The sequence below is a fragment of the Octopus bimaculoides genome, chromosome 24, assembly GCF_046866305.1.
Source record: "Octopus bimaculoides isolate indiv1 chromosome 24, ASM4686630v1, whole genome shotgun sequence".
Classification (NCBI taxonomy): Eukaryota; Metazoa; Mollusca; class Cephalopoda; order Octopoda; family Octopodidae; genus Octopus; species Octopus bimaculoides.
Genome location: NC_142951.1, coordinates 32,334,317 through 32,360,080, shown reverse-complemented (window position 1 = coordinate 32,360,080; position 25,764 = coordinate 32,334,317). Strand labels below are relative to the sequence as shown.

Sequence of the window (25,764 nt, the reverse complement as noted above, 5' to 3'; positions counted from 1 at the left end):
CCATATATATATATATATATATATATATATAAATATAAATAAATAAATAATACATGCACATTTACAAGCATGTTTTGCATGCAAAAACATGCTGATACATGCATTCCCATTTCTGCATATATATATATATATATATATACACACACACACACACACACACACACACACACACACACTCTAGCAATCAGATCCCCCAACGCCACCACTATTATTACCAGTAGTCCCACCGTCTCTGCAGGAGGACAACATAGATCCTTGTTACTTCAATAAAAAATCATTGCATGTCTATTTTCAATTACACTACAAGCCAGAACACTACTGTATTGGTCTCTCTCTCTCTCTCTCTCTCATCTTTATTTCATATCTCTGTGTTTCTCTGTCTTGTCTCTCTCTCTCCCTTTCTTTTATATCTGCCCTTTTCTTTTTTCTTTATCCCTCTTCCTCTCTCTCTCTCCCTCTCTTCCTTCCCTCTCTCTCCTCTTTCTTCTCCTCACCTCCCTCCCTCTTCCCTCCCTCCTTTCTACCCTTTTTCTTTCTGTCCTATACATCTCGTTCTCTCCCTTTTCTCTCTCTGCTCTCTCTCTCTCTCCTATCTCTGTTTCTTTTTCTCCCTCTCTCTCTCTTTTTTTCTGTCTTATCTCTTTCTCTTTCTCTCCCCTTTCTTCTCTCTCTCTCTCTCTTCTTTCCCCATTTATCCCCTCTTACTGTAAACCTGACTACACTTCTCACACCAAACACTTCAGTTACCTAGCTACACAGGAATCCTTCCACCACCACCACCACCACACTCACTCCAACTACCTTCAGACAACCGCTCTCTCTCTCTGTCTGTTTGTCTGTCTATCTCTCTCTCTCTCCTCTTACCTCGCCTCACCTCATTAAACCTACAAAACTACCCCCCTCACACACACACACACTCACACACGACTCACCCCTCCTCATACACACATGCACACACGACTCCCCCCTCCTCATACAGACATGCACACAAACACACACACACATGCATATACATACAAACACATAACTGACATTCCCATCATAATTAAAGAACAACCATTTTCCTCCTCCTCCTCCTCCTACTACTATTACTACTAGCAGCAACAGCAGTAGTGTTGTTGTTCTTGTTCTTGTTGTCACTGCCCTGTACTTAGGGTTACTGAGAGAGACTGCAACAGTCTTTGCATGGAAGCAGTGGAGTTTCTTAACAACTTAAAGAGCCCTTACAAATATGTACACAGCGACTTGATAATCACCATCATCATTGTCATCATCATAGTACTAATATCAGGGTATTTATATATTTTTATATATATATATATATATTTCTTTTTCTTATTTCTTTTTTCTTTTTACTTGTTTCGGTCATTGGATTGTAGCCATGCTGGAGCATTGCCTTGAAGGGATTTTAGCCAGTTGAATCAACTGACCCTAGTGGCTTTTTTTTCCCCATTTTTAAAGTTTGGTACTTATTCTGCCGGTCTCTTTTGCCAAACTGCACATACATATATATACATATATACGACGGGCTTCTTTCAGTTTCCGTCTACCAAATCTACTCACAAGGCTTTGGTCGGCCCAAGGCTATAGTAGAAGATACTTGCCCAAAGTGCCACGCAGTGAGACTGAACCCACAACCATGTGGTTGGCAAGCAAGCTACTTACCACACAGCCACTATTAATAATAATAATATTAATAATAAGTGAAAATAAAATAAAAAGAAATGTTTCCTATAAAGCTATTCCGTTCCCATAACTTGGTTGTCCCCTCATTCATGTATTTTGAGAATAAATCATTTCTGTGTGAAAAAACACAAGTCACGTAATGAATAAAAGTTACACAAAGGCACTCAGATGTCTCAAGACACCGAGTCGCCTCAAAAACAATCTCTTTTCTCCCCATTACCTAAACCAAATGAACTTACATTCAGGCCCTCGCCCCCTCCACGCCATCAAACCCTAACGCTGTCCCAAAGATCATGTTTTGGTTGTAATGTCTATTGAGTCAAATGTTCATAAGTTGATTCTTTTGTTTCGATCAGTCTGGTTCACATGCTTTCCTATATTTCTTATATTCACTTCAAGCCAGATTTTGTCTTTCGTTTCATATGTGTAAGCATTTTGTGTCTCTGTGTGTGTGTGTACATATATATCCGTATGTGTGTGTGTGTGTGTGTATATATATATATATATATATATATATATATATATATACATATATATATATATATATATATACATATATATATATATATATGTGCGTATCTATATATGTAGGTATACACTTGTGTATACATACATCTCTCACAGATATTCTCTGTATGTAAATGTTTGTATGTATGTGTGTGTATATATATACATACATACATACATACATACATATATATATATATATAAAATAAAGATCCTTCCTGAGTCAAGTAGACTGAAAGGGCTGGTTTCCCAGGTTCCATGGAGCATATGTTGTCCCCTCCGATGGGACACTGGTCTATTGCAGGAATTAATCACTTTTGCCAGCTGGATGGACTGGAACAACCTGAAATGAAGTATTTCGCTCTAGAACACAACACATTGCCCAGTCCAGGAATTGAAACCACAACCTTAAGATCATGAGTCCAACATCCTAACCACAAACCTTCACACACAAACATATATATATATGCATGTGTGGTGTTGTGTGTGATATAAGACATTTACAGGTTCTAGTCCAGGACCGAAAAAGAAAACAGGCCTTTCCATGGGACTTGCATCTCATAATGCACTTCGTGTGACAGCAAAGAGCAACTGCCATGTCTGTTTTTTGAGCTTATAAGCATTCTACTGGTACAAACTAACAGTTGTTGCCTCAATGCAAATCACATGATGATCATAGATAATTTCGATGCCACTTAACCACCAGCTTTGCTGTAATCATTTCTGTGGTTTCCCAGAGTGCAATAGATATGAGGTTTGAGTCACATGGAAAGGGCCTTTTGTTTTTTTTCACTATTCTAGATTTCTGTTCCTAATTTTATTATATCATTTATATTGAAAACCTTATTCATTTCTAGTCCATAATTATTTGTGTGCGTTTCTTTCAGGTATATTTGTATATAGAGTATGCTTTTATTTTGCTTTGACTTTTTTTTTTTTGTAACATTCGTTTTTGTTTTTATTTTTAGCCAGGCTTTCATATAATGTGGATGTATATGTTTGCACATGCTTGTTTGTAAGTGTGTGTTTATGTGTGTTTATTCATTTTGTATATTTTATGTTGTATATGTTTGTATATATGCAATATGTATATTATGTTTTTATATGTATAGTGTCTATATATATATATATATATATATATATATATATATAGTTGCAGGAGTGGCTATGTGGTAAGAAGCTTGCTTCCCAACCACATGGTACATGTCTTTAGATTGACACCCAAACACTCTGAAATGTTCGTATTGGAGCTTCCGGTGCAAATGCCAAGCAGTACAGCATGTCGTATCCAAATTTCTGGCAAAGTGAATTTCAACATGGTGATGTTTTTCTCACAGACGGTGCCCAACTGACCCTCCTATACTGTGTAGTCAACAAAATCATGAACAAACAATGCACATGCGCGAAATTAAATATATAAAATGGCGACAGTTTACCCATCGCATCCTGTATATGTATGTATGCATATATATATATAATTAAGATTCCGTTGAATTAGCTACTTAGATTGAGAAATGAAGACTCTGTACAGGGGTGTTTGTACCTGATATTCCTGCCATGTGTGCAGACAACGCAAACCATCTTAGTGAAGATATCTTGCTCATGGTAATTCAGACATACTTTTTACAAAGGTACTTTCTGTAGTATTTCCAAAATGCAGATTCCAAGTTAGGTGAATAGAATAGAAATCAATAACGAAGATATGCGGATGTCAATTCATTATGGCCATTTCAAGCAGCTCCTTTAATTGATTAATGAAAACATCAAATCATTTGAAAAAAAAGGTTCTCAGCAGATGACTTCTTAGACTTCAAACATAAAAGATATAACCATTTTTTTAAAACATATTCACACCAATAAGGGAACTCAAAATACTTACATTGTTTCTTTTGTTGTGTCTGCGACAAAAGAATATTTTGCGTTCCATTATTCATGTGAACATGTTAAGGAAATGATTATATCCTTTACGTTTGAAGTCTATGCGGTCATCTGACAAGAGCCTTTTCTTCCAAATGATGCAATGTTTTCATTAACCAATTAAAAGAGTCGCTTGAAACGGTTGTAATGAATTAACACCTGTACATCTTCGTTACTCATTTATACACACATACACACACACACACATAGTATATGTTTACACCTGTATATAGAAATGCAAGGTGCATTCCAGAAGTTTCAGACATTTTCAGGAGAAACCTTTCTTATTTTCAAAGAAGTATAAAATTCTATTCTCCTTCAAAATAGGGTCCTCTGATTTCAAATACTCCAAATCCACGAGAATTAACACTAGATTTTCACAGGTATGGTTGGAAAATGTAGTGTTAAGTCTTGTGACTTCAGAGTATTTTGACTCCTATTTCTAGCAAAGCTGGCACTTCTTTCTTAGTGCCCTTGTTATATATAATTCTTCTATATATCTTTTAATTTTTCTTATACAGTTTTTAGCTTGCAACCACTAACATTATTATCTCTCATGAGTTTTAATGTTCCTTTATATATGTATGTGTGTGTGTGTGCGTATATATATATATATATATATATATATATATATATATATATATATATATATATGGTAAATAAAAGATGGAAGATGAAATATACAAGAATTTTTATTATTAATCCCAACAATTGTTTCAACACAATACCGTGTTTTTTTTGTCGCTGTTTTTTCTGAACTTCATTATTTCATTTCATATTATATTATTTTGTTTTGTTTTATATTTTTGTCATTTTGTTTTTGTTTTTCATTTATTCCATTTATTTCATCTTAAATTATTTTTTTTTCTACTTATTATTTCATTCATTATAGCCACACCTCAGATGAAAGTCATCAATAATCGTACCACAGTCCATCATCAGGGTTAGAACCTTGTTTGCATGTTGTTTGGTTTATTTCTTTGTGTCTGTGTGTGTTGTTTGTTTTTGTTTGTTTGTTTGTTTGTTTTTTGTTGCTGTCAGACTTAATCTGCATGCTGGTGTGTATTCGTGTGTATGTATATGTGTCCTTGAGTGTTGAGTCCTTCAACAAGACACTCTACTTCATATTGCTCCAGTCTACTCGTCCGACAAAATTGAGTAGTACTTGTAATACAAAGGGTCAGCCTTATCACATTCTGTGTCACATTGAATCTCCCTGAGAACTACATTAAGGGTACAGGTGTCTGTGGAGCGCTCAGCCACTTGCACATTAATTTCACAAGCAGGCTGTTCTGTTGTTCGAATCAACTGGAACCCTTGTCAGCGCAACTGACGGAGTGCCAATTTAAATGTGCCATTATGCATATGTGTATGAATATACAGGACTATGTGCATACACATGTCTGTGTATATATGTATGCAGTGGCAGACTGGCCAAGTTGCCAGCTTGCCCGATGGCAAGTGGGCCCCTGTGCCATTAGAATCCATATTTGGGGGCCCATGTTAGTATCTAAGGGACCCATCCCCTCAAGTTTGAGAATTTTTTATTCACTCCTGGAAGAATGCATTAATTATTTCAGCCTGGCTGTGTTTGTAGACAGTTGAAAAGAATACTTTTTACAAAAAAAAAATTAAATGATAGCATTAGCATTGTAGTTGCGGGTGGGCCCCCTTGTAGTTTCGGGTGGGCCCGCCCCTCTAGGTGAGGGTGAGCCCCTTTAGTCTCCTGGCAACCAATATGTGCATGTATGTACATGTATATGTATGAACAGATATCCACGTGCATATTTGTGAGTGTGCATGCATATTCATCTGTGCGTGTATGTGCATCACTTTCGAAGTTTTTTCTAATACCTACTAATTTACAAAATCATAACATTATTCTCATTGTGTATTTATATGTATAATATATGGTACATATGTGAGTATATATATATATATATATGTAATATATGTGTATGTTTATGTATACTGTCTAATGTGTATGTGCATGCATCTCTTTCATTTTTTGTTTAACATTTTTTTTTTGTTTAACATGTTTGCTGATAAATTTTGGGAAAATCATTATAAATTCTGGAAATCACCAAAGTCAGACTATCGTTTTGTGTGTGTGTGGTCTGTATGTATATTTATGGGTATATTTATGGGTTAATCAGCTTGGAATGCCTGGCTGGGAGGGACAGGTCTTGTATGCTCGGTACAGCAACTCCAGTGTTGTCATCATCGTCTGAAGCAGAGACTGAAAGTGAATATCAAGAGTCTGAAAAAGTCAGATGAAGAATCCACACAAACAAAGAGGAAGTATAGTAAAACTGGAACTGCAACCAAGTTGGTAATATCTTCCAAGCTATCAACCCTAAAAGCAACAACAGTTTGTCAACAATTATCTCAAGATGGAATCAATATTGGGACTCCTTCCCAATCTGGTATTTACAGATCGACTTTCAAAGAAGCTGTTAAACTGTAAAAAGAAAATGAAGAAAACACATTTAGAAAACTCATCATTACATTTTGATGGTGAACATATTGATGACCAAGAAAACCAAGTGCTAGTTTTAAAGAATGAGCAAAGAGAAGTTAAGTTAGAAGTGCTCCAATTACCAAAGGGAAAAGCCAATACTGTTGTGAATGGAATAACAGCTGTTTTAGATGAATACAATTTATGGAACTGTGTAAAGATGATTGTTGCTGATACGAGTGTGAACACTGAGAAAAGAAATGGCATCGTCATTCAGGTGCAAAGACTGTTTGTTCAAAAGGGGTTTGAAAGAACCACAATTTATTGGTTGTCAGCATTATATCCTTGATAGAGTTCTTTGTGTTTGTAAGGAGAAAAAAAGTCCTTTCCTAATATTAAATATACATTCATCCCAGAGCTTTTAAGTAATTGTGAGAAACTCCAGGCTAATTTCAACAATGGGGAAGAAAAGATTACCGAATTCAGCAGGATGGCGAGATGACATGAAATTTCTATTTCCTTTGACCAGAGTTTTTCATTTCTTTGAAGAAACCAGAAAATTTCCTACCATATACTTTCAAAAAAATACCCAATTTAAGTAATGGAAGATAGAATTCTCAAGCAGTACCAGCTCTTTTGGCATTTATTCTTCTACCAGAGAAAAGAGTTTTGCTTCTCAATGTTTGTTGATTCATCTCTTACAGCTGGGTAGATTTTTGGGTTACTGTCGTTACGTTCTGAGTTCAAATTCCGCTGAGGTCGACTTTGCCTTTCATCCGTTCGGGGTCAATTAAATAAGTACCAGTTACACACTGGGGTCGATGTAATCGGCTTAATCCCTTTGCCTATCCTTGTTTGTCCCCTCTATGTTTAGCCCCCTGTGGGCAATAAAGAAATAAATATGGGTATGTACGTGTGTGTGTGTGTGTGTCTGTGTTTGTGTATAGCAATTTCTCTTTCACCAGTTTAGTTAATTAATCATAACACTCCCTAATTAGCAACTCATTGTGATTGAACCAAGCAAAGTTTATTATGAAAACAGACGTAGATCTACGCCTCCTTACAAAAACCTGTTTCCAACGGCAACCAACTCTAAACCAACCAACGGTATTATTTTGGTCCTTGTGTATTTGTATATTTGTGTGTTTGTTTATCTGTCATTCCTGTTGTTCTTTTTATAACTGTCTACTGCAGCAGCAGCAGCAGCAACATCAACAGCATCATCATCATCATCGTCATCATCAGGAGTATCACTTTACTGCTATAACCACATCTAACGTCTTCAGTCTTCATTACAGGGCAAAACATCGTTATCACCCCCACCATCATCAACATCATAATCATTATCATCAACATCGCTAATCACCACCACTACTACCACCCCTGCTATTCCTACCAACACTGCCACTGCCACCCCCACCACCACCATATCATATCATCATCATTGTCAGAACCACTACAATCATTGCTGCCACCATGTTCACTAGCACCAGCATCACCACCACCACCACAACCACCACCATCTCCAGCACCACCACCACCTCCACTGCCATCACCACCACCACCACAACTCACTAACACCCCCCCACCACCACCACCCTCACTCCCGCTGTCCCTTCAGAACAACTAATGACTAGAAATAGCTTAAGACAAAACAAACCTGTTTGCATTTATTTTCAGAAATATACACATTAATGCATCTACATCATCATCACCATCACCATCATCATCACCATCGTTAGTGTCATCATTACCATTATCATCATCATCATCGTCAACATTATAATTATCATCATCATCATCATTCTTGTTTTCATCCTTACCATCATCCTCAATGTTGTCATCATAACTGCCATCATCGCCATCATCATCATCTTCATATTCACCCTCATCGTTGTCGTCGCCATCATCATTTATTCATTTATTCCCCCACCACGCTAAACCATTCCAGTCAGGTACTGGAATTGGTATAACTGACTACCGTAGAAATAGGGAACCATTGAAGTTAACAACTGTCTAAGAAGGTCCTGTTTAAATTAACCTCTGTGGCTGTGTGGTAAGAAGCATGCTTCCCAACCACATAGTCCCAGGTTCAGTCCCACTCCTTGGCACCTTGGGCAAACGTCTTCTACTATAGCTTCAGGGTCAATCAGAAGCCTTGTGAATGGATTAGATAGATGGAAACTAGAAGAAGCCTGCCGTGTGTGTGTGTGTGTGTGTGTGTGTGTGTGTGTGTGTATATATATATATATATATATATATATATATATTTATTTATATATATATATATATACACACACAGTCCCACTGCATGGCACCTTAAGCAAGTGTCTTTTGCTATAGCCGTGGGCCAACCAAAGCCTTGAGAGTGGATTTCGTAGATGGAAACTGAAGGAAACCCGTCGTGTGTGTGTGTGTGTGTTTTTGTATCTTTGTGCCTGTGTTTGTCTCCCACCACCACTTGACACCCAGTGTTGGTGTGTTTGCATCCTCGTAACTTGGCAGTTTGGTAAAAGACCAACAGAATAAGCACCAGACTTTAGAAAATAAGTACTACGGTCTATTCGTTTGACTGAAACCCTTTAAGGTGGTGCCCCAGCATGGCCACAGTCCAACGACTGAAACAAGTAAAAGACCATCATATGGTAATCGTGTTTACTGGATCTTAGCGCTGACCTGCTTGGGGCGAAACGGCTATCACTGCTGCAACCACTATTACCATCGCCACCAACAGTAACTGTATCACCACTAACTGTACCTCCTTCCATGACCACCACCACCACCACTATCACCAATACTTACCAATGCATATCCTCGTTAATTGCACCAGACTTGCTTTGTCTGGGCAGATCTGCAGCTAGACAACAACAAAGATATTGTTAGTGCCACCAAGTACTGTTGGGGGCCATCCACCCCTCCCGCTGCCCTCACGGCACTTGTTTCTTCACAGTTTGTCCTTAAAACTCTCGGTGAATACCTTAGATATTCCGTGTCTCTCTTAACAGTGGTGTGAAAGGAGAGGGGAGTCCCCTTTGTTTTCAATTTGGACATGTCCCCACAAGCTTTGAATATTAATAAATTTCCTCCTTTGTTCTGGTGTGTCTATGTATGTGCAAACGCTCACACACACACACACTCACACACACACACACTCACACACACACACACACACTCACACACACACACACACACACACATGCATTGTTTGTGTGGCAGGTTAGCGGGATTGTGAGAACATGGGATTAAAAAAATATTTGTGGTATTTGTTTGAGCCCTTTCTGAGTTCAAAAAAAAAATCTGTAGAGGTCAAAGGTTGTCATCTTCTGATGTTGATGCCTTTTGAACATACATACATACATACATACATGCATACATACATATGGTGGTTGTCTACTCCTTACACAGAGTTTGACCACCTCCTGCACCTACACCTCAGAACCATCATGGCGTTTGATGTGGCTTTTTAAACCAGACAGTGTTCTGAAAAAAACACCCACACAGATTGCACCTCTGATTTGAACTACCAATACATACATACATACTTACAAGCATGTGCACACATACACACACATGCATGTAAGTATGTATATGGTGATGATTGAAAACAACTTCAGTCATTGGTCCATCAGGTTGGAGATGTCTCCAAGATACACCATCTGATATCACCTGATTTTCAGCTCAGCAGTGGTGGCCAGCAAAGCGTACATTGAGAAACAATAGCAGAGACGGAGGTAGGAATGTATGTACAAACCTTCTCTTTAATCTTATGCTCACCACCATGACATGTAATATCAGGTTGCTCATATAATGTTGAAGCTTCTTCTGCGTAGTCCAGGTTTTTCCTCCACAGGTAACAATGCACTCAATTACACCTGTCTTGAAGACCAGCTTGTTGTCTTTAAGCCTTTAACCTTTAAACTGGCCACATCCGGCCCAAATATTCTGCCTGTTTTATGATCAAACCACTCAGATCTGGCCTCTTACACCTACCCCACAATGTCAATCTAAAATTAAGTAACTATGGCATCGAAATCTCAAAGCTATGAGACAATGCATGATTACATTATTTGCATTATTTACACCACACCACACACTCACATACACATGCACACATTCATACACGCACACTCGCATACATACACACATGCACACAAACATGCACCTGAACACACACACACACACACACACACACAAATGCGCACTCGCATACACACACACAGAATAAATCACATCCTCTCGCACAGTAAATCACATACGCATTTCAGAGTAGACACAAACACAAATACATTTCTCTCTCTCTCTCTCTCTCTTTCTCTCTCTCTCTCTCTCTTTCTCTCTCTCTCTCTCTCTCTTTCTCTCTCTCTCTCTCTCTCATTCACACAGACACACACACACACACACACACACCATAAACCTATCATCATCATCATCATCATCCTCTTCATCCTTATTTATCACAATCCACCTCAATATCATCAATTCAACATTCTTACCATCATCATCATCATCGTCATAATTTCTATCCTTATCATCATCATCATCATTGTCACTATCATCATCATCATCATCATCATCTCCATTACTTCTCCATTAAAATCACCCACCCACTTCCTCCCTCACCCCACCCTCTCTCTTTCTTTCTGTCTATCCCCCTCTTCTCTCTCCCCCTCCCCTCCTCTCCTCTCTCCCCTCCCCCCTCCCCCCCTCTCTTTAATCAATAACCAATTGTGTCTCTCTGATTCTCCCCTTAACAAAATGCTCTCATCATAATACATAAGAGGATTTACAACATTGTCAGGCTTCTTTCTTCTCTCTCTCTCTCTCTCTCTCTCCCTCTCTCTCTCTCTCTCTCCCTCTCTTTCTCTCTCATTTATATATATATATATATATATACATGTGTGTGTGTGTGTGTGTGTGTATGAGTATATGTGTGTGTGTGTATGAGTGTATATATGTATGTGTGTGTGTATGAGTATATATGTGTTTGAGTGTATGAGTATATATATATATGTGTGTATGAGTATGTGTGTGTATGAGTATATATATGCGTGTGTGTGCGTATGAGTATATATATATATGTGTGTGTGTGTGTGTGTATGAGTATATATATATGTGTGTGTGTGTGTATGAGTATATATATATGTGTGTGTACATGTGTGTATGTGTGTGTATATATGTGTATGTATGTATATATGGGTATATATTTATGCATGTGTGTGTATGGTGGTGGTATAATCTTCATGCATTTGATCTCCTACTCTTCCTCCATTACTATGTGTGTATGTATGTATGTATGTATGTATATCAATACACATATACACACACTTTTGATGTTAGCTTAATTCACTGAAATCTCTAATATTAACCGATTTTGTCTGTGGTGTAATGTCTAAGTAGTTGGTGGGGGGGGGTGGCCATGGCAGAAGTGGAGGTTGGAAGAGGATTGATTGTAGAATTAATAGTAGTGGGTGTGGTGGTGAGGAGAGGGGGAATTTCGGTGATGGTGGTGGTGTTGACGTGGCAGTGGGAGGGGGGGGGGTCATCGTTGTGGTAGTGGTGGTGATGGTGGTAGTGGCAGTGAAGCAAATAAAATCAATCCACCATCTCTATTATCGTCATTGTTTGTCGTCATCATTATTATATTTACTGTTTCCATCACTATTGCCTCCCTCCACACCTGTTATATTAACCACTAACAAGATTGACTATGACGCTATTGATAGTACCCCTGCACCACCAGCACCAGCACCACCACCAGCAACAACAACAACAACAATACTTACTATGGTGATACCAACATCACAAACACAGGTTGATTATATAGACTAAAGAAAGAGAGAGATCGTTAGGTAGACAAATAGATAGACAGATTGATTGGCTGACTGGAAGGATCGCTGTGGAGACAGAATCAGAACTACTGATATATGTGTGGCTGTGTGGTAAGTAGCTTGCTTCCCAACCACATGGTTCTGGGTTCAGTTCCACTGCATGGCACCTTGGGCAAGTGTCTTCTACTATAGCCTCGGGTTGACCAAAGCCTTGTGAGTGGATTTGGTAGACGTAATGCTCATGTTGGAATGGGTTGAACTGCATAACATGGATCTGATGGGTCCAAGGTATAAGAGTAAATGTGAGTGGGAATTGATAAGCTAGGTGCGTGTGTGTGTGTGTACATATATATATATATATATATATATATATATATAGAGAGAGAGAGAGAGTTATGAATAGTGAGATAGACAAAGAGGTAGAGAGATACACGGAGAAATAGAAAGAGAGAGAGAGAGTGATTGATTGATCAAGGAATGAAGGGACAGACAGGTAAACTGAAAGACACGTGTGAGAGAGTTTCTTGTCATAAACAAATATCCAAAGAATCTAGAAATCTGTTGATCATAGAATCACAATTCTTTATATTTAATCAAAATATATATATTTATCAAATGTCTTTTCTTTTTTTCTCCTGTCTCTATAGGTCATCGAGTAAATCCTGCTTCACAATCACCCGTGGTCAAACGACAAACTGAACGGAGAGCCAGTGCCCCTGGCGGTCAAATCTTAGCAGAACACTTTGGCCAGAGAAGTCCTAAAAAAGTCCTGATGACTGGTGGCGGTTCTGGTAACAAACAGGGAAATTATGTTTCAACCACACCCCCACGCTCTCAGTCTCCAGTAGCTGAAAGACTCAACAAAAAAACTGGTAATTTCCACTCGAGCGCCGAAAATATCAGCAATTTGTCGCGTAGCCTGTCTACCTCTCCTGCAAAGCACTATCCGCATTCAGCTAGTTCCAAAATGGCTCCACCATCCTCTTACCAGAGGCTGCAGTTCTCTCCAACCAAAAGAACTATGTCACCTGCATCTTCATCTAGTCTCAAGTGAGTAGATATTATTTTGTTATCTTTTATCTTTTATGTAAAAAGCATCAAGTCTACACTGTGAAGTGGTTGGCATTTGGAAGGGCATCCAGCTGTAAAAATCATGCCAAAACTGACCACACCTGTGCTGGTGTCACATAAAAAGTATCCAGTCCAGACTGTGAAGTGGTTGGCATTTGGAAGGGCATCCAGCTGTAAAAACCATGCCAAAACTGTCCTAATCTGTGCTGGTACCATGTAAATAGCATTCAGTCCACTTACAAGGCTTTGGTCACCTCAGGCTATAGTAGAAAATACTTGCTCAAAGTACCATGCTGTGGGACTGAACCCAGGACCATGTGGCTGGGAAGCAAGCATCTTCCTACACAACCATGCCTGCATATACATGTATATGTCTGTGTATGTATGTACACACACACATACACATGCACACACACACACATACACATGCACACACACACACACACTTATGAATTGTTTTGTGAGATGACTGCAAAGACCATGGTCTTTGACTGTCTTCCTCTGACTGTCTTCTTTTACTTGTTTCAGTCTTTGGACTGCGGCCATGCTGGGGCACTGCTTTAACAGGTTTGGTCAAATCGATCCCAGCACTTGTTTTTTGTTTGCTATTTAAAATCCTAGAACTTTTCCTGTTAGCTTTTTTTTTCTTTTTGCCTAATCACTAAGTTTCAGGAACATAAATAAGCCAACACCAGTTGTCAAGTAACAGAGGGGACAAACACACACACACACACACACACACACACATATATATATATACATATATATATATATTGGGTTGGTGGATAATTATTGCGGTTTTTATTCAACAAAAACAATAGCAAAATGTAGCAAAAACATCTTTTAATGATTATTTGAACGAGGTCATTGCCAGTGCCGCTGGACTGGCTCCTGTGCAGGTGGAACGTAAAAAACACCATTTGAGCATGGCCGTTGCCAGTACCGCCTGACTGGCCCTCGTGCCGGTGGCATGTAAAAGCACCCACTACACTCTTGGAGTGGCTGGCGTTAGGTAGGGCATCCAGTTCTAGAAACTCTGCCAGATTAAATTGGAGCCTGGTGCAGCCATCTGGCTCACTAGTCCTCAGTCAAATCGTCCAACCCATGCTAGCATGGAAAGCGGACGTTAAACGATTATGATGATGATGATGATGGTGTTTTTGTTGAATAAAATTTGTTGAAAAAAAGCCATAATAATTATGCACCAACCCAATATATATATATATATATATATATATATATATGCAATCAGCTTCTGCACAGTTTCCATCTACCAGATTTGTTCACAAGGCTTTGGTTAGTTCAGGGCTACAGTAGAAGATGCTTACCCCAGGTGCTGCACAGTGGGACTGAACTTAAAACCACGTGACTGAAAAAACAAGCTTCTTAACCACACAGCTATGCCTTAAACTTTTTAAAATTTCAAATCTTTTATTAACATAATTAAATCATCGCTGTTGATGGAGTCTCATTCTGTTTTTTTTTTTTCTTCTGCTATTTTCCAGATCGTCTACTTCTTCATCATTAAGTGCATCTTCTGAAAAATTGAGTGATGTGGACCCTAAAGAACGTTCCGGAAAACTAGATATGAATCAAATTAGTACAATGACCTTGGAGCAGTTCAAAAACCTGCTCAACAACCAAATTGTGCCGGCACCGAAAGACGGAAGCAACATCAGCAGTTCTGTAGAGTCGAACCTCTCGCAGGCAGCATCGACAACCGGGAGTAACTGTTCCAGTACCAAAAGCAGTCCTTCCAAAGTTTCCCGGCTTCAGTATCCAGGACATAATAACAAGGATGTTTCTAAAACTCAATCAACAGACCAGAAATATTCCAATCTTCATCAGAATACGCAGAACCTTAGAATTCCGAGTAGCCGGACGCGTTCTCCGTCTCCTGAGTCTAAAACTTGTATGAAACCCTCTGAAAGTAATTCCAGTTCGATCTCTAATCTAAATCAAAGCAGAGATGTCACCAAAGGCAAATCCAGTAGTCTCCTTCCAAAGCCGAACACTCCAGCTTCATTGCATATAAACGGAGATTCCAGAATCCCCATGAAATCTCCTTCACAAGACTCCAGTAGACCTTGTACATCTCAAAGTACAAGCCCCAGCTCTACCAATTCCCAGTTTTCTTGTCCTGTCACTCCAAGTGATAAAAGTTCTGTGTTTGAAACACCAAAGCAAGAGAGAAAGTATAGTCGTAATAACAAGAGTCTACGTCAATCGATGGAGGACCTTACTTTGGGAACTACTAAGAAGTCCTCATCAAAATCTAAAATTGCAATCCCTCGGTCCACTACGCCTGGACCGAGAGATTTAGACAGTGGACACAAACTGTCTGTGAATGTCCCTAGGAGAGCTTCGACTCCAGGTATTCAGGAATTCACACATCGAAGAGGGGCAAAGCAGTACTCAACTGATGATACTCAGTCTTCCGCTGATGAAGATAACGAAGCACTCACCCCCACACCAGGTCGTCGTGGTAGTCTTCAGTCTCAGAGTGGCCTCTCTTCTCGGTCGTCCTCTACTCAGAGTCTGAATACGAGACGAGATCTGACAGTGGATGAGACAAAGAACAAGCTATTGTTACCAAGTTATGTTGACAGATGGCACCGCAGCAAGCGTTCTGCTTCGGCTGTACGCTACAACAGTAAAGAAACCCCCCAAGTAATTACTGTTTCAAGAACAAACTCAGGAGGTCACACTGTGTCCTTAGCTAAAGCTCAAGGCGTCCCCAAAATGAGTTCAGGGGTAGCAAAATCAGGCAAAAAGGATGCCTCCAAAGATGCTGTTGGAGACATGTCACGACCTGATCGGAAAATTTCCCAGTCTCCCAAAGTGGGGCGAGCCAAACACATGGCAGCTAGTTCAAGTTTGAAACCCCGATCTCAGAGTGTTGATAGATTCTCTCAGCGCCAAAGACTGGACAGTACAAGCAGCATGGAAGATGCAGCAGACTTGGCTCAGAACAAAACTCGTCCATTGGGTCAACGTCTGTCTGAGTTGTCTAAGCCAGGAGCAACCAAGAACAGCACCGCAGCCCATGGCAGCAATGTGAAGTACAATCGTTCACAACGGGCTGCATCGTTAGCACATGCTAAACGACCTCCTCCAGCTGCAGAACCCGAAGATAACTGTGATTATGACCTGACTCCCTATCCTCTGGAAGCAATCAAAGCTGCCCTGATTCCAGTCAATGGTATCATGCCGAAAGTCTCAGATCCCGAGGAACTTGATGCTCCTCCTGAAGATCCAGAGATGTATGAAAAAATGGAAAGACTTTTTGAAGTTTACCGCCAGAAGGAGTTGCAGGATATGGTGAAAGCGACCGACAGCACCAATGCTGCAATGGATTTGTTTGATGGCGTCGATAATGAGTCCCAGGGAAACTGTACTGATGCCTCTTCACTGGACAGTAATGCTAACCAACCCTATAGTTCACGTTCTTCGCGAACCAACTCGAGACGTTCATCAATCCAAAGAAACTCCGACAACGATTCTGTCGAGAAAATATCGGCAGCACTTCAAGAACTTAGCAAAGTTCCAACTTCTAAAGAATCTATCGAAACGAGAATTCCAAAATCTCGAATTCCGAGTGCACACACTTCTCGTATTCCAGCCGCATCAAGTAAGGATTTATCTAGCAAAGTTTCTGCATCTCGGAATGGTGTCAGTGCTATGTATTCAGAGCTGAACTATTCCGATGAGAATGCTTCGGGTTCAAGTTACCTTGATTACTCGGAGATAACGAAGCGAGAGTCGCAAGAGAATCTGGGAAGCACGTCTCGGCGAACGTCTTGTAGTGACGACAGCTACGTCTCGACGTCAGATGCGAGCACAAGCAATGCAGGGGGGATGCGAGCAGACTCTCAGGTGCCGAAGCTCGCCAAGCCTTTGACTACTGGCCGCCAGCGTTTCCTGAATACGCGCCAAAGGGAAACAAGGAGCAAAGACAGGACAAACTTTATCAAGGTGGTTTCCGACTCTTCATTTGAAGATAGCTACCATGACAACAGGACATACACAAAAAATGCTAGTGAAGATAATTATGATGATGACGATGACGAGGATGAGTTATATTGATTTTATTACAGGTCAGTGGAGAATATTCTGGAGTGATAGCATCATTGAAAACATAAGTTATTAGGATTACAATTATTATTATTATTATTATTATTATTATTATGAAATATCATTTTTCGATTTTTTTTTTTCGTTGTTAATGCCATTATTTTAATTCCTTGCCATGTCTGATGTTTCTCTTAAGTGCCAGACCCATTTTTGTTGTTGTTTGTTTGTTTGTTTTTATATATTTTTTCTTTTTCAAAATTGAAATTTATGGATTGGTGGTGGTGGTGGTGGTGGTGGTGGTGATGATAATTTTTTTGCTCTTTATTTTTTTTTAATTGCCACAAGAACACACCCTCCTCTCCCCTCTGAAAATTAAAAAAAAGAATTAAAACATTTTCTTACAAATAAATAAAAAGTAAATTGATGAATAAACAATAATGATAATAATAATAATAATAAAAATAATAATCATCATGCTTGGTGAGAGTAAATAAAATCCCTGCAGAATTTAGTTATGACCCTTTATATTCTGGGTTCAAATCCTACTGAGTGAGCGGTCAAAGTGGAAGGGGGGGGGGCAATAAAATGAGTACTGGCCAAATAGTGCAATCTATCTAATCAATTATACCTTCACTCCCTCCCCCACCTCTTTCTTTATCAAACTGTGCAGCAGCAGTGGTGGATGGTGGTGGCCATGAGGAAGGGCTGAGCCTGTGTGAGACACCATTTTACAGAAAACAGGTCTTTCACTTCTGTCGCTATAATCAACCAATGTCTTCTCTCTCTGTCTCTCTCTCTTTCTCTGTCTCTCTCGAAATTGTTGGCCCTTTTTATGCGTTAGGAAATACCTGCAATTAATGGACTTTTTTTTTTATATTTCATTAGTGCCCACCCTATCACTCTCAACCTCCACCCCCTCCTATCACCTTCTCTCCCTCCTCTTTCTACTCCTCTATCTCTCTCTCTCTTTTTTCCATTCCTCTCTCCCACTCCAACCTATCTCTATCTCCCCTTCCACCTCTCTCTCTCCCCCTTCTTTCCACCACTCTCCATTCTCCCCTTCTTTCTTCCTTTTCTTTCTCCCCTTTTCCACCCCTGCCTCATCCTTCACTCCCTCCCTCCCTTCCTCTTTCTATTTTCACTTTCATTTCAACACAATGGCCACTCTGATGCCACACTCAGTTGGGTTTCTTTCGATTTTACCATTTTACTTAGGTTTTAATAAATAGTTTGGTACCCAGATGCACCCCTATCCGCTATCCCAATGGATAAGGACACTATGCCATGGCAAGGGCAACTAACCCAGAAAAAGGAGAACATTAGTAGAAAAACACTGAGAAAAAAAAAACCTTGTTCATTGATCAACTTTCTACTGTCTGCATTTCTGAAAGGTATGGTCAGTCCTAAACAAACCATCTCATGTGAGTAGTCTAACAGTTATAATATTGGCTGATTATATATACACACACACATATATATATATATATATATATATATATATATCAGATTCGGCTGGAATTGATTTTACTTTCCATCCTTTCGGGGTCACTAAAATAAGTACCGTTGAGATCTTGGTCCTCTACCCTTAAAATTGCTGGCCTTGTAGCAAAATTCGAAGTCACTATTAACAATATAGGACTAGTTTATTATTTAGTAATAGTACTTTCAGTGAACTGGTTTTTCATAACCAAGCTTGGTTTATTTGAAACCTTGTACAGCTTTTTCAATTATAATCATCAAATACTTAAGGACTGAGATAGAGGGGAGGGCCACAAATATTTTCATAGCATCTCCAGCCTCCCTCACTCATATTCACAAATTCTCAGTCATTATGCTAATTATAAACACACACACACACACTGGTTGTTTCACTTCTTCACTTTTATTTGTCAGTTGGTTAACTATTTAACCCATAACGATTAATCAAACAACTGATTATCTATCTAATTGGTTAACAAAAGATAATAAGTGAACTGAAATATAACCAGTGTATGTGTTGTTATTGGCATAATGACCCCTCTGAGATACAACTGAAAGAAAGTTATGTTATTTCTAGTAATATTCTTGATGTTGCTTGTTTACTTCAGTCTCTTTGTTAGTGTTCTTATTACCACAATTACCGGCATACCATCACCACCACCACTACCACCACTTACTATCTTGTTCTGGTTAACATTTGTTGAAGTCAACCGAGTAAATGAGAAACTAATTAAGTTTTAATGGGTTGGTTTGTTGTCTTGTGTGCGTGTGTTTACACCACGTCTTGATTATAAATACCTGGGAGCTAAAGAGGGAGGCTTGTATGTGGTTGCTTGACTTGCTAAAAATAGCAGCCAAATATCCCTCAATTCACACCTTACTATCCTAAGAAAGAAATAAGGAGGAATGACACATTTGATAATGTAGTTCTAGTCATAGTGTTTTTGTTTGTTTGTTTTTTTCTTAATGGGGGCAAAATAGGTGGGATGGTCATTTGCTGGAATGCTCTTTGATCACAGATCTGATGCTCTATCAGAGCAGACCTGGGAAGGTTAAACAATCAGCAACAACAACAACTACATCATTGTAATTACAGTTTTCTTCCTCTTTTCCCTATTAAATATCAACCTCCAACTATGCAATTCAAAGCCGATATTTTCTGCTGAATTACCTGCTAGAACAAGAAAAATCAGTTTTATCTTGATATATATTTTGTTTTTAAAAATGAAACATTTAAGCAATCTGGGTGAAAGGTTAGACAAAACATATAACATGATGCCAATAAATTAAAACAAAAAGAAGATACTGTATTACCCAACATAGGTTGTTTAATGCGTCTATAATATTTCAGGAAAGATTCCCCTTATCAAATATCCCAGTTATGAAGATGTGCTTTATTTATCCCATCCAGGCATTATTTGCACTTCAGTTGATTATAGAAATAATTATGATCACAAGTTGCTGATGTTGTTTAGCCTCTGGACTATCCTGACCAAGCAGACATAAAATAAATTCCAACACATTCCTTGTATTTCTAGAGGTATCTAAGACTATTTTAGGCACACTTAACACTGGTATTTTAGATGGACGTAATACTGTACTTTTAGAGATACCTAAGACACTATTTTTTGAGGTGCCTTACACTGTTTTAGAGACTCCAAAAAATGTACTTTTAAAAGTACCAGAGTCATTTCAGTACCAAACAGAAAGTCTTGCAGCATTTGTTATGGCTGTTAGCACTCCGAGTTTAAATCCCTCAGAGGCCAACATTCCTTGTGATCTTTTTTGGAGCTGATAAATAAATCAACTGAACAAATCAGCTTGAACATTAGTTTCACAGGGTTTAAAAGTGCCCGACTCATACAGTATCTCATGAACAGTACCCCTACAAGACATTCCTCGTGTTACAACAATGCCCTGACAAGACCCTCTGGTGTTTGAGTCCACACACACAAACACACGTTATGACACTACATTATCTAAACTGGCTTTTCCCCCCACCTTTCTTACAATAGCAAGATGTGATTCGAGGGAAATTTTCACTGCTACTTCCGAGTGATGAGTTCATCTCCTACCAATAAGGTGGTTGTTATGCATTGAAGTCTTGTTATGGGCCTGCCTCTATGTTCTGCTCCCAGACAAGACAAGACAAAACAGATGCATACCATTCCATATCAGTTTGCTTCAGTTAGCTGTGGCATGCTTCTCTCCTTCACAGTTGAATGGTTAGCAGTAGGGAGGGCATCCAGCTGTAAAAGAAAACCCCACAAAAAATATGGAATCTGACAAACGATAAATCAGAGAACTTCCCATCCATCCCAGAATGGAGAAACAGATAACTTATAGTAAAATATGTGGTGGTCATTTTAGGCAATTGTTTTCTTTTTTTCTATTTCTTTTTGCATCTCTTCTATCCTCCCTCCCCTCCAATTCACATTAAATTTTCTCTCTAAAACAACTAAGTAAATTCAAATCTTGCCGAGGTCAGCTTTGCCTTTCATCTTTCCGGTGTCAATAAAATAAAGAACTGACCAAATCCTAGCATCAATATAATTGACCTTTCCTTCTCTCTCCTTTAACCCTAAGTTTCTGGCCTTTATGCTCAGTTAGAAATTCTTATGTGGTACATTCTTCAGAACATTGAATAACATCTTATGGTATTTAGTCACACCGCTTTGGGTTCTGAGTTCAAATCTTAGTCAAGTTTGTCTTCTATCTTTCCAAGAGAAGATCAATGAAATGACCACCAATCAGTTATTGGGAATCAATATAATCTCATCTCATCTACACTTTTATTAAAATTGTGTGGCTTTGTATTCAAGATAAGAGAATGAATTGTTAGAGCACTAAGCAGTGTTTTATCCTGGTTCTGAGTTCAAATCCTGTCAAAATCAACTTTGATTTTTCTCTCTTCAAGGTCAATAAAATACCAGTCATGTAATGGGGCTGATTTATTTAACTAACACCTCTCCACAAATCCAAGGCATTGTGCCTATACTAGAAATCATTATTTGAAGGGCAGTGCATTGGCAGTGGATTTCCAGCATTGTGCACTCTTTACATTCTGAGTTCAAATCCCACTGGGATGAACTTTGCCTTTCATCCTTTGAAGGTTGATGAAATTACTGGGGTCAATGATATAGACTATCCCCCCCCCACCTCTCTTCGAAATTGTTGACCTTGTGCCTAACTCAAAAATTATTATTATTATTATTATTGAAAGCAATGAGCTGTACCAGACAAAATGCTTCTCAGCAGCATTTCATCCTTTCGGGGTCGATAAAATAAGGACCAGTTGAGTCCTGGGGGTCGATGTAATCAATTATCCCCTCCCCCAAATTTCAGGCCTTGCACCTGCAGTAGAAAGGATTATTATTACTATTATTATTACTATTATTATTATTATTATTATTGAAAGCAGTGAGCTGGCCGAATCATTACTGTGCCCGACAAAATACTTTGCAGCGTTTCATCAGTCTTTACATCCTGAGTTCAAATTCCGTTGAGCTCAACTTTGTCTTTCATTGTTTTGGGGTCAGTCTGAGTGACCAGTACCCTCCCCCAAAATTTCAGGCCTTCTGCCTTTAATAGAAAGGATTATTATTAACAAAGGCAGCAAGCTGGCTGAATCATTAGTACATCAAGCAAAGTGATTAGCGGCATTTCTTCCTGCTCTTTATGTTCTGAGTTCAAATTTTACGGAGGTCAACTTTGCCCTTCATACTTTCAGGTTAAAAAGGTCCTGAGTTCAATGCCACTGCATGGTATAGGGGATAAATATTTTGTATGGCTTTGGTTTGGCCCATACCTTGTGAGCAAAACTTGATAGATGGAAACTGTACAGAAGCCTGCCAAGTGGATTGTACTTATATTTCAAAGGTTACAGCCTTGCTTCACACCGTGTCTCATTGACAGAATTACCTTAGCAGTACATGTGTCTGTGGATTACTCGGTTACTTCCAGGCTAATTCAGCAACAGATGATTTGTTTGATCCAACAACTAAATCCTTATTGTCTATTATCAAACAATAATGATCCACCACCACCACCACCATATATATATATATATATATCCACAATCTCTCAGCAAAAATTCAGGACCCTGGGTTTCACGCTAATATAGAAAAGAAAGATAAAATCTATGCCACAATTGTTCAGCCTATAGGTTCTGACTATAGTCCATGTTTTCTATAACTTAAACTCTACATCTGGTATTGAGTATGCTTTCTCATATATATATATATATATATATATATATATATATATAATGTGTTTATTACTGTTATGCTTCAGTGCAAATGTCCCCTCCAAAAGAATTCTTTTTTTTAAATGTTATATCCCACCTGTGTGGGTTCACTTTAACTTTCCAGCCTTCTGGGGATAGATGCACCAAATACCAGTCAACTACTTAGGTCATTGTAATCGATTGCTCTCCTTCTCTCCCCCCCCCCCCCCCACACAATTTGTGGGCTTGTGCCTATGTTACAAACTAATATTGATCACGCAGCCTGGCATATTTAATAATGAACACTCAGTTATCTCCCTTGCAGCTACCTTTTTTTATTTGTTTTTTTTATATTAAAGAAAACGAAAGCAAAGAAAAAAAGCAATGTTTCTTCTCTTACAACAAATGTTTTAATTAATTTATTTGTTTTTTTTAAATCTTTTATTTTTAATAAACTTGAATTTCAAGAGTAAAATTAATGAATGCTTAAGAGAAAGAAAACCAACAAAAATATATATATATGGCTGGCAATGTTTCGTTTTATGATCCAGAAAATGAAATTACTAAAGTTGGCAGAGATCATTTACTGGAAACTCAGTAGATAAATAAAAAGGGAAGAATTGTTTTTCTTTGAAATGAAGTAATAGTGATATAAACCTGAAACAAAATGGTAAATGTAAAATGTGTTTTTTTTCTTTTCTTTTTCTGGAGAATGCTTTTGATTTATTTTATTGTAATTTGCTTCATAAAAAACTAAAATATAAGAATAAGACAGAATAATTCTGTCAAAGACATTCAAGAAATTGTGTAAATCGGTTTTCCCAGCCTGTACAGAATTGTTGTTAAACCACATGACACATACATCACTAAAATAGTTATACCAGTTAAATATTGCTTCTCTACTAACACCGATCTGCTCCATAATAACATATTGTTTGCAATCTATTGCTTCCCACTAATATATAAGCTCTGCAAGACATGGCATTGCCATATGAAACCTATATAAGAGAGAATCTTGTTTGATACTTTGCTAATACCTGTATGCACAGTAACACCTTGATTTGAGCTTATGTGGTGATTAACCAAACACATTGGTTCATTATAGCCATACTGCTGAGGTGTGAATTAATCCCAACAATGCAAGAAAGTAAATTGTTTTTCCAATGTTCATCTAAGCCATAATTAAGAAAGCTGCTTATGAATTAATAATGAATATGCAACTTCTCTTAAAGAAAGTGTAATTACACTGTCTAGAAAATTCCTATTAATTCCAATTTTAATATATTAAATATTTTAATTTATTAATGTGGCTTTCAATTTTAATATATTAATGTGGCCTTCAAGTCTCTTGTATTATTTCAAGATTTCAGCTACATGCTTCGATCAGAAAACTAATTTTTATTCACCGCAACAATAGTGTTTTTAATGTCTTACGCTTGTCATATTAATAGAAAATATCCCCTACAATATAATCCCCTTCTGTCAGCTCATCAATATTAGATATGTCGTCTAGATTTCTTGCAGGTGTTTGTCATAAAATGATCAGCCATTGCTTCTATGCATGAACAATTTCAAAACAAACTCTCGCTTTCAAACAGAAACCTTCTAAGCTTCATTTCATTGCCAAGTTTGTCGAGTATTACCAAACATTATTTGACTTTCAATTTATTATGCCAATCTCTGCCGATGTCAGTGCGTTTTCACTTTCTGGATCATAAAACGAAGCATCACTGGACAATATGATCTTGCACAAAGAACACTGTCTTTGCTTCCAACATGCTATCTACCTACAACAACCAAAAACACTGTAAATTAGCTATGTAAAAAAAAGAAAAGAGAAAAAAACACTTTGTCAGCTACTCTCAGCCTATTTATCTTCTCTATTTCTTTATCCACTACTGTGATTTCTTTGTGGGGTGAAAAAAAAGAAAAGAAAACGAAAAAGATGAAAAAAACAAACAAAATTTAAAAAAAAACAATTTAAACAAAAATTGCCCTGTTTTTTTTTTTGTTTCTTTTTTTTTTTGACAACTGTATATAGCAACGGCTTGTTAAGGTAACTGTATATATATTTATACATAATGATAATAATAATAATGACAATAAAAAATATTTTGTTTACTCTTTTTGTTTTTTCTCTTATTTCTGAGGAGGGTGGGTGGGTTTTTTTGTGTTTTTTTATATATATATCAATATATATATATATATGAATATATATATATATATATTTATTTATATATATATTTATTTATATATAAACAATTAGCATATATTTATTTATATATATATATATATATATATATATATATATATAAATATATATATAAATATACAAAGAAATATATATATTTATATATATATATATACAAAGAAATATATATATATATTTATATATATATATATAAAGAAATATAAATTTAAAAAAAAAAATTTTTTTTTTATTTATGTTTCAGCCAAGTGGCTGCGGTCATGCTGGTGCACCACCGTGATTTTCACGTTCCTTGCATGTCTCTTCTCCC

General features: G+C 37.8%; 1 protein-coding gene across 10 annotated transcripts in view; it reads left to right on the top strand.

Moving 5' to 3' along the window:
- The window catches only part of LOC106880254 (uncharacterized), a 176,892-nt gene extending 151,526 nt beyond the window's left edge, over positions 1 to 25,366 (top strand). For 3 of the 10 annotated variants that reach the window (XM_089341280.1, XM_089341281.1, XM_089341285.1), the window contains 4 exons: positions 5,003 to 5,053; positions 13,044 to 13,446; positions 13,996 to 14,034; positions 14,973 to 25,366. In XM_089341280.1, coding sequence (XP_089197406.1) covers positions 5,003 to 5,053; positions 13,044 to 13,446; positions 13,996 to 14,034; positions 14,973 to 17,553 — 3,074 coding nt within the window. In that variant the 3' untranslated portion in view covers positions 17,554 to 25,366. The remainder of the gene's footprint in view (positions 1 to 5,002; positions 5,054 to 13,043; positions 13,447 to 13,995; positions 14,035 to 14,972) is intronic. The other 7 variants (XM_089341284.1, XM_089341287.1, XM_089341289.1 and 4 more) reach the window with 3 other exon arrangements.
- Positions 25,367 to 25,764: the final 398 nt, after the last annotated feature.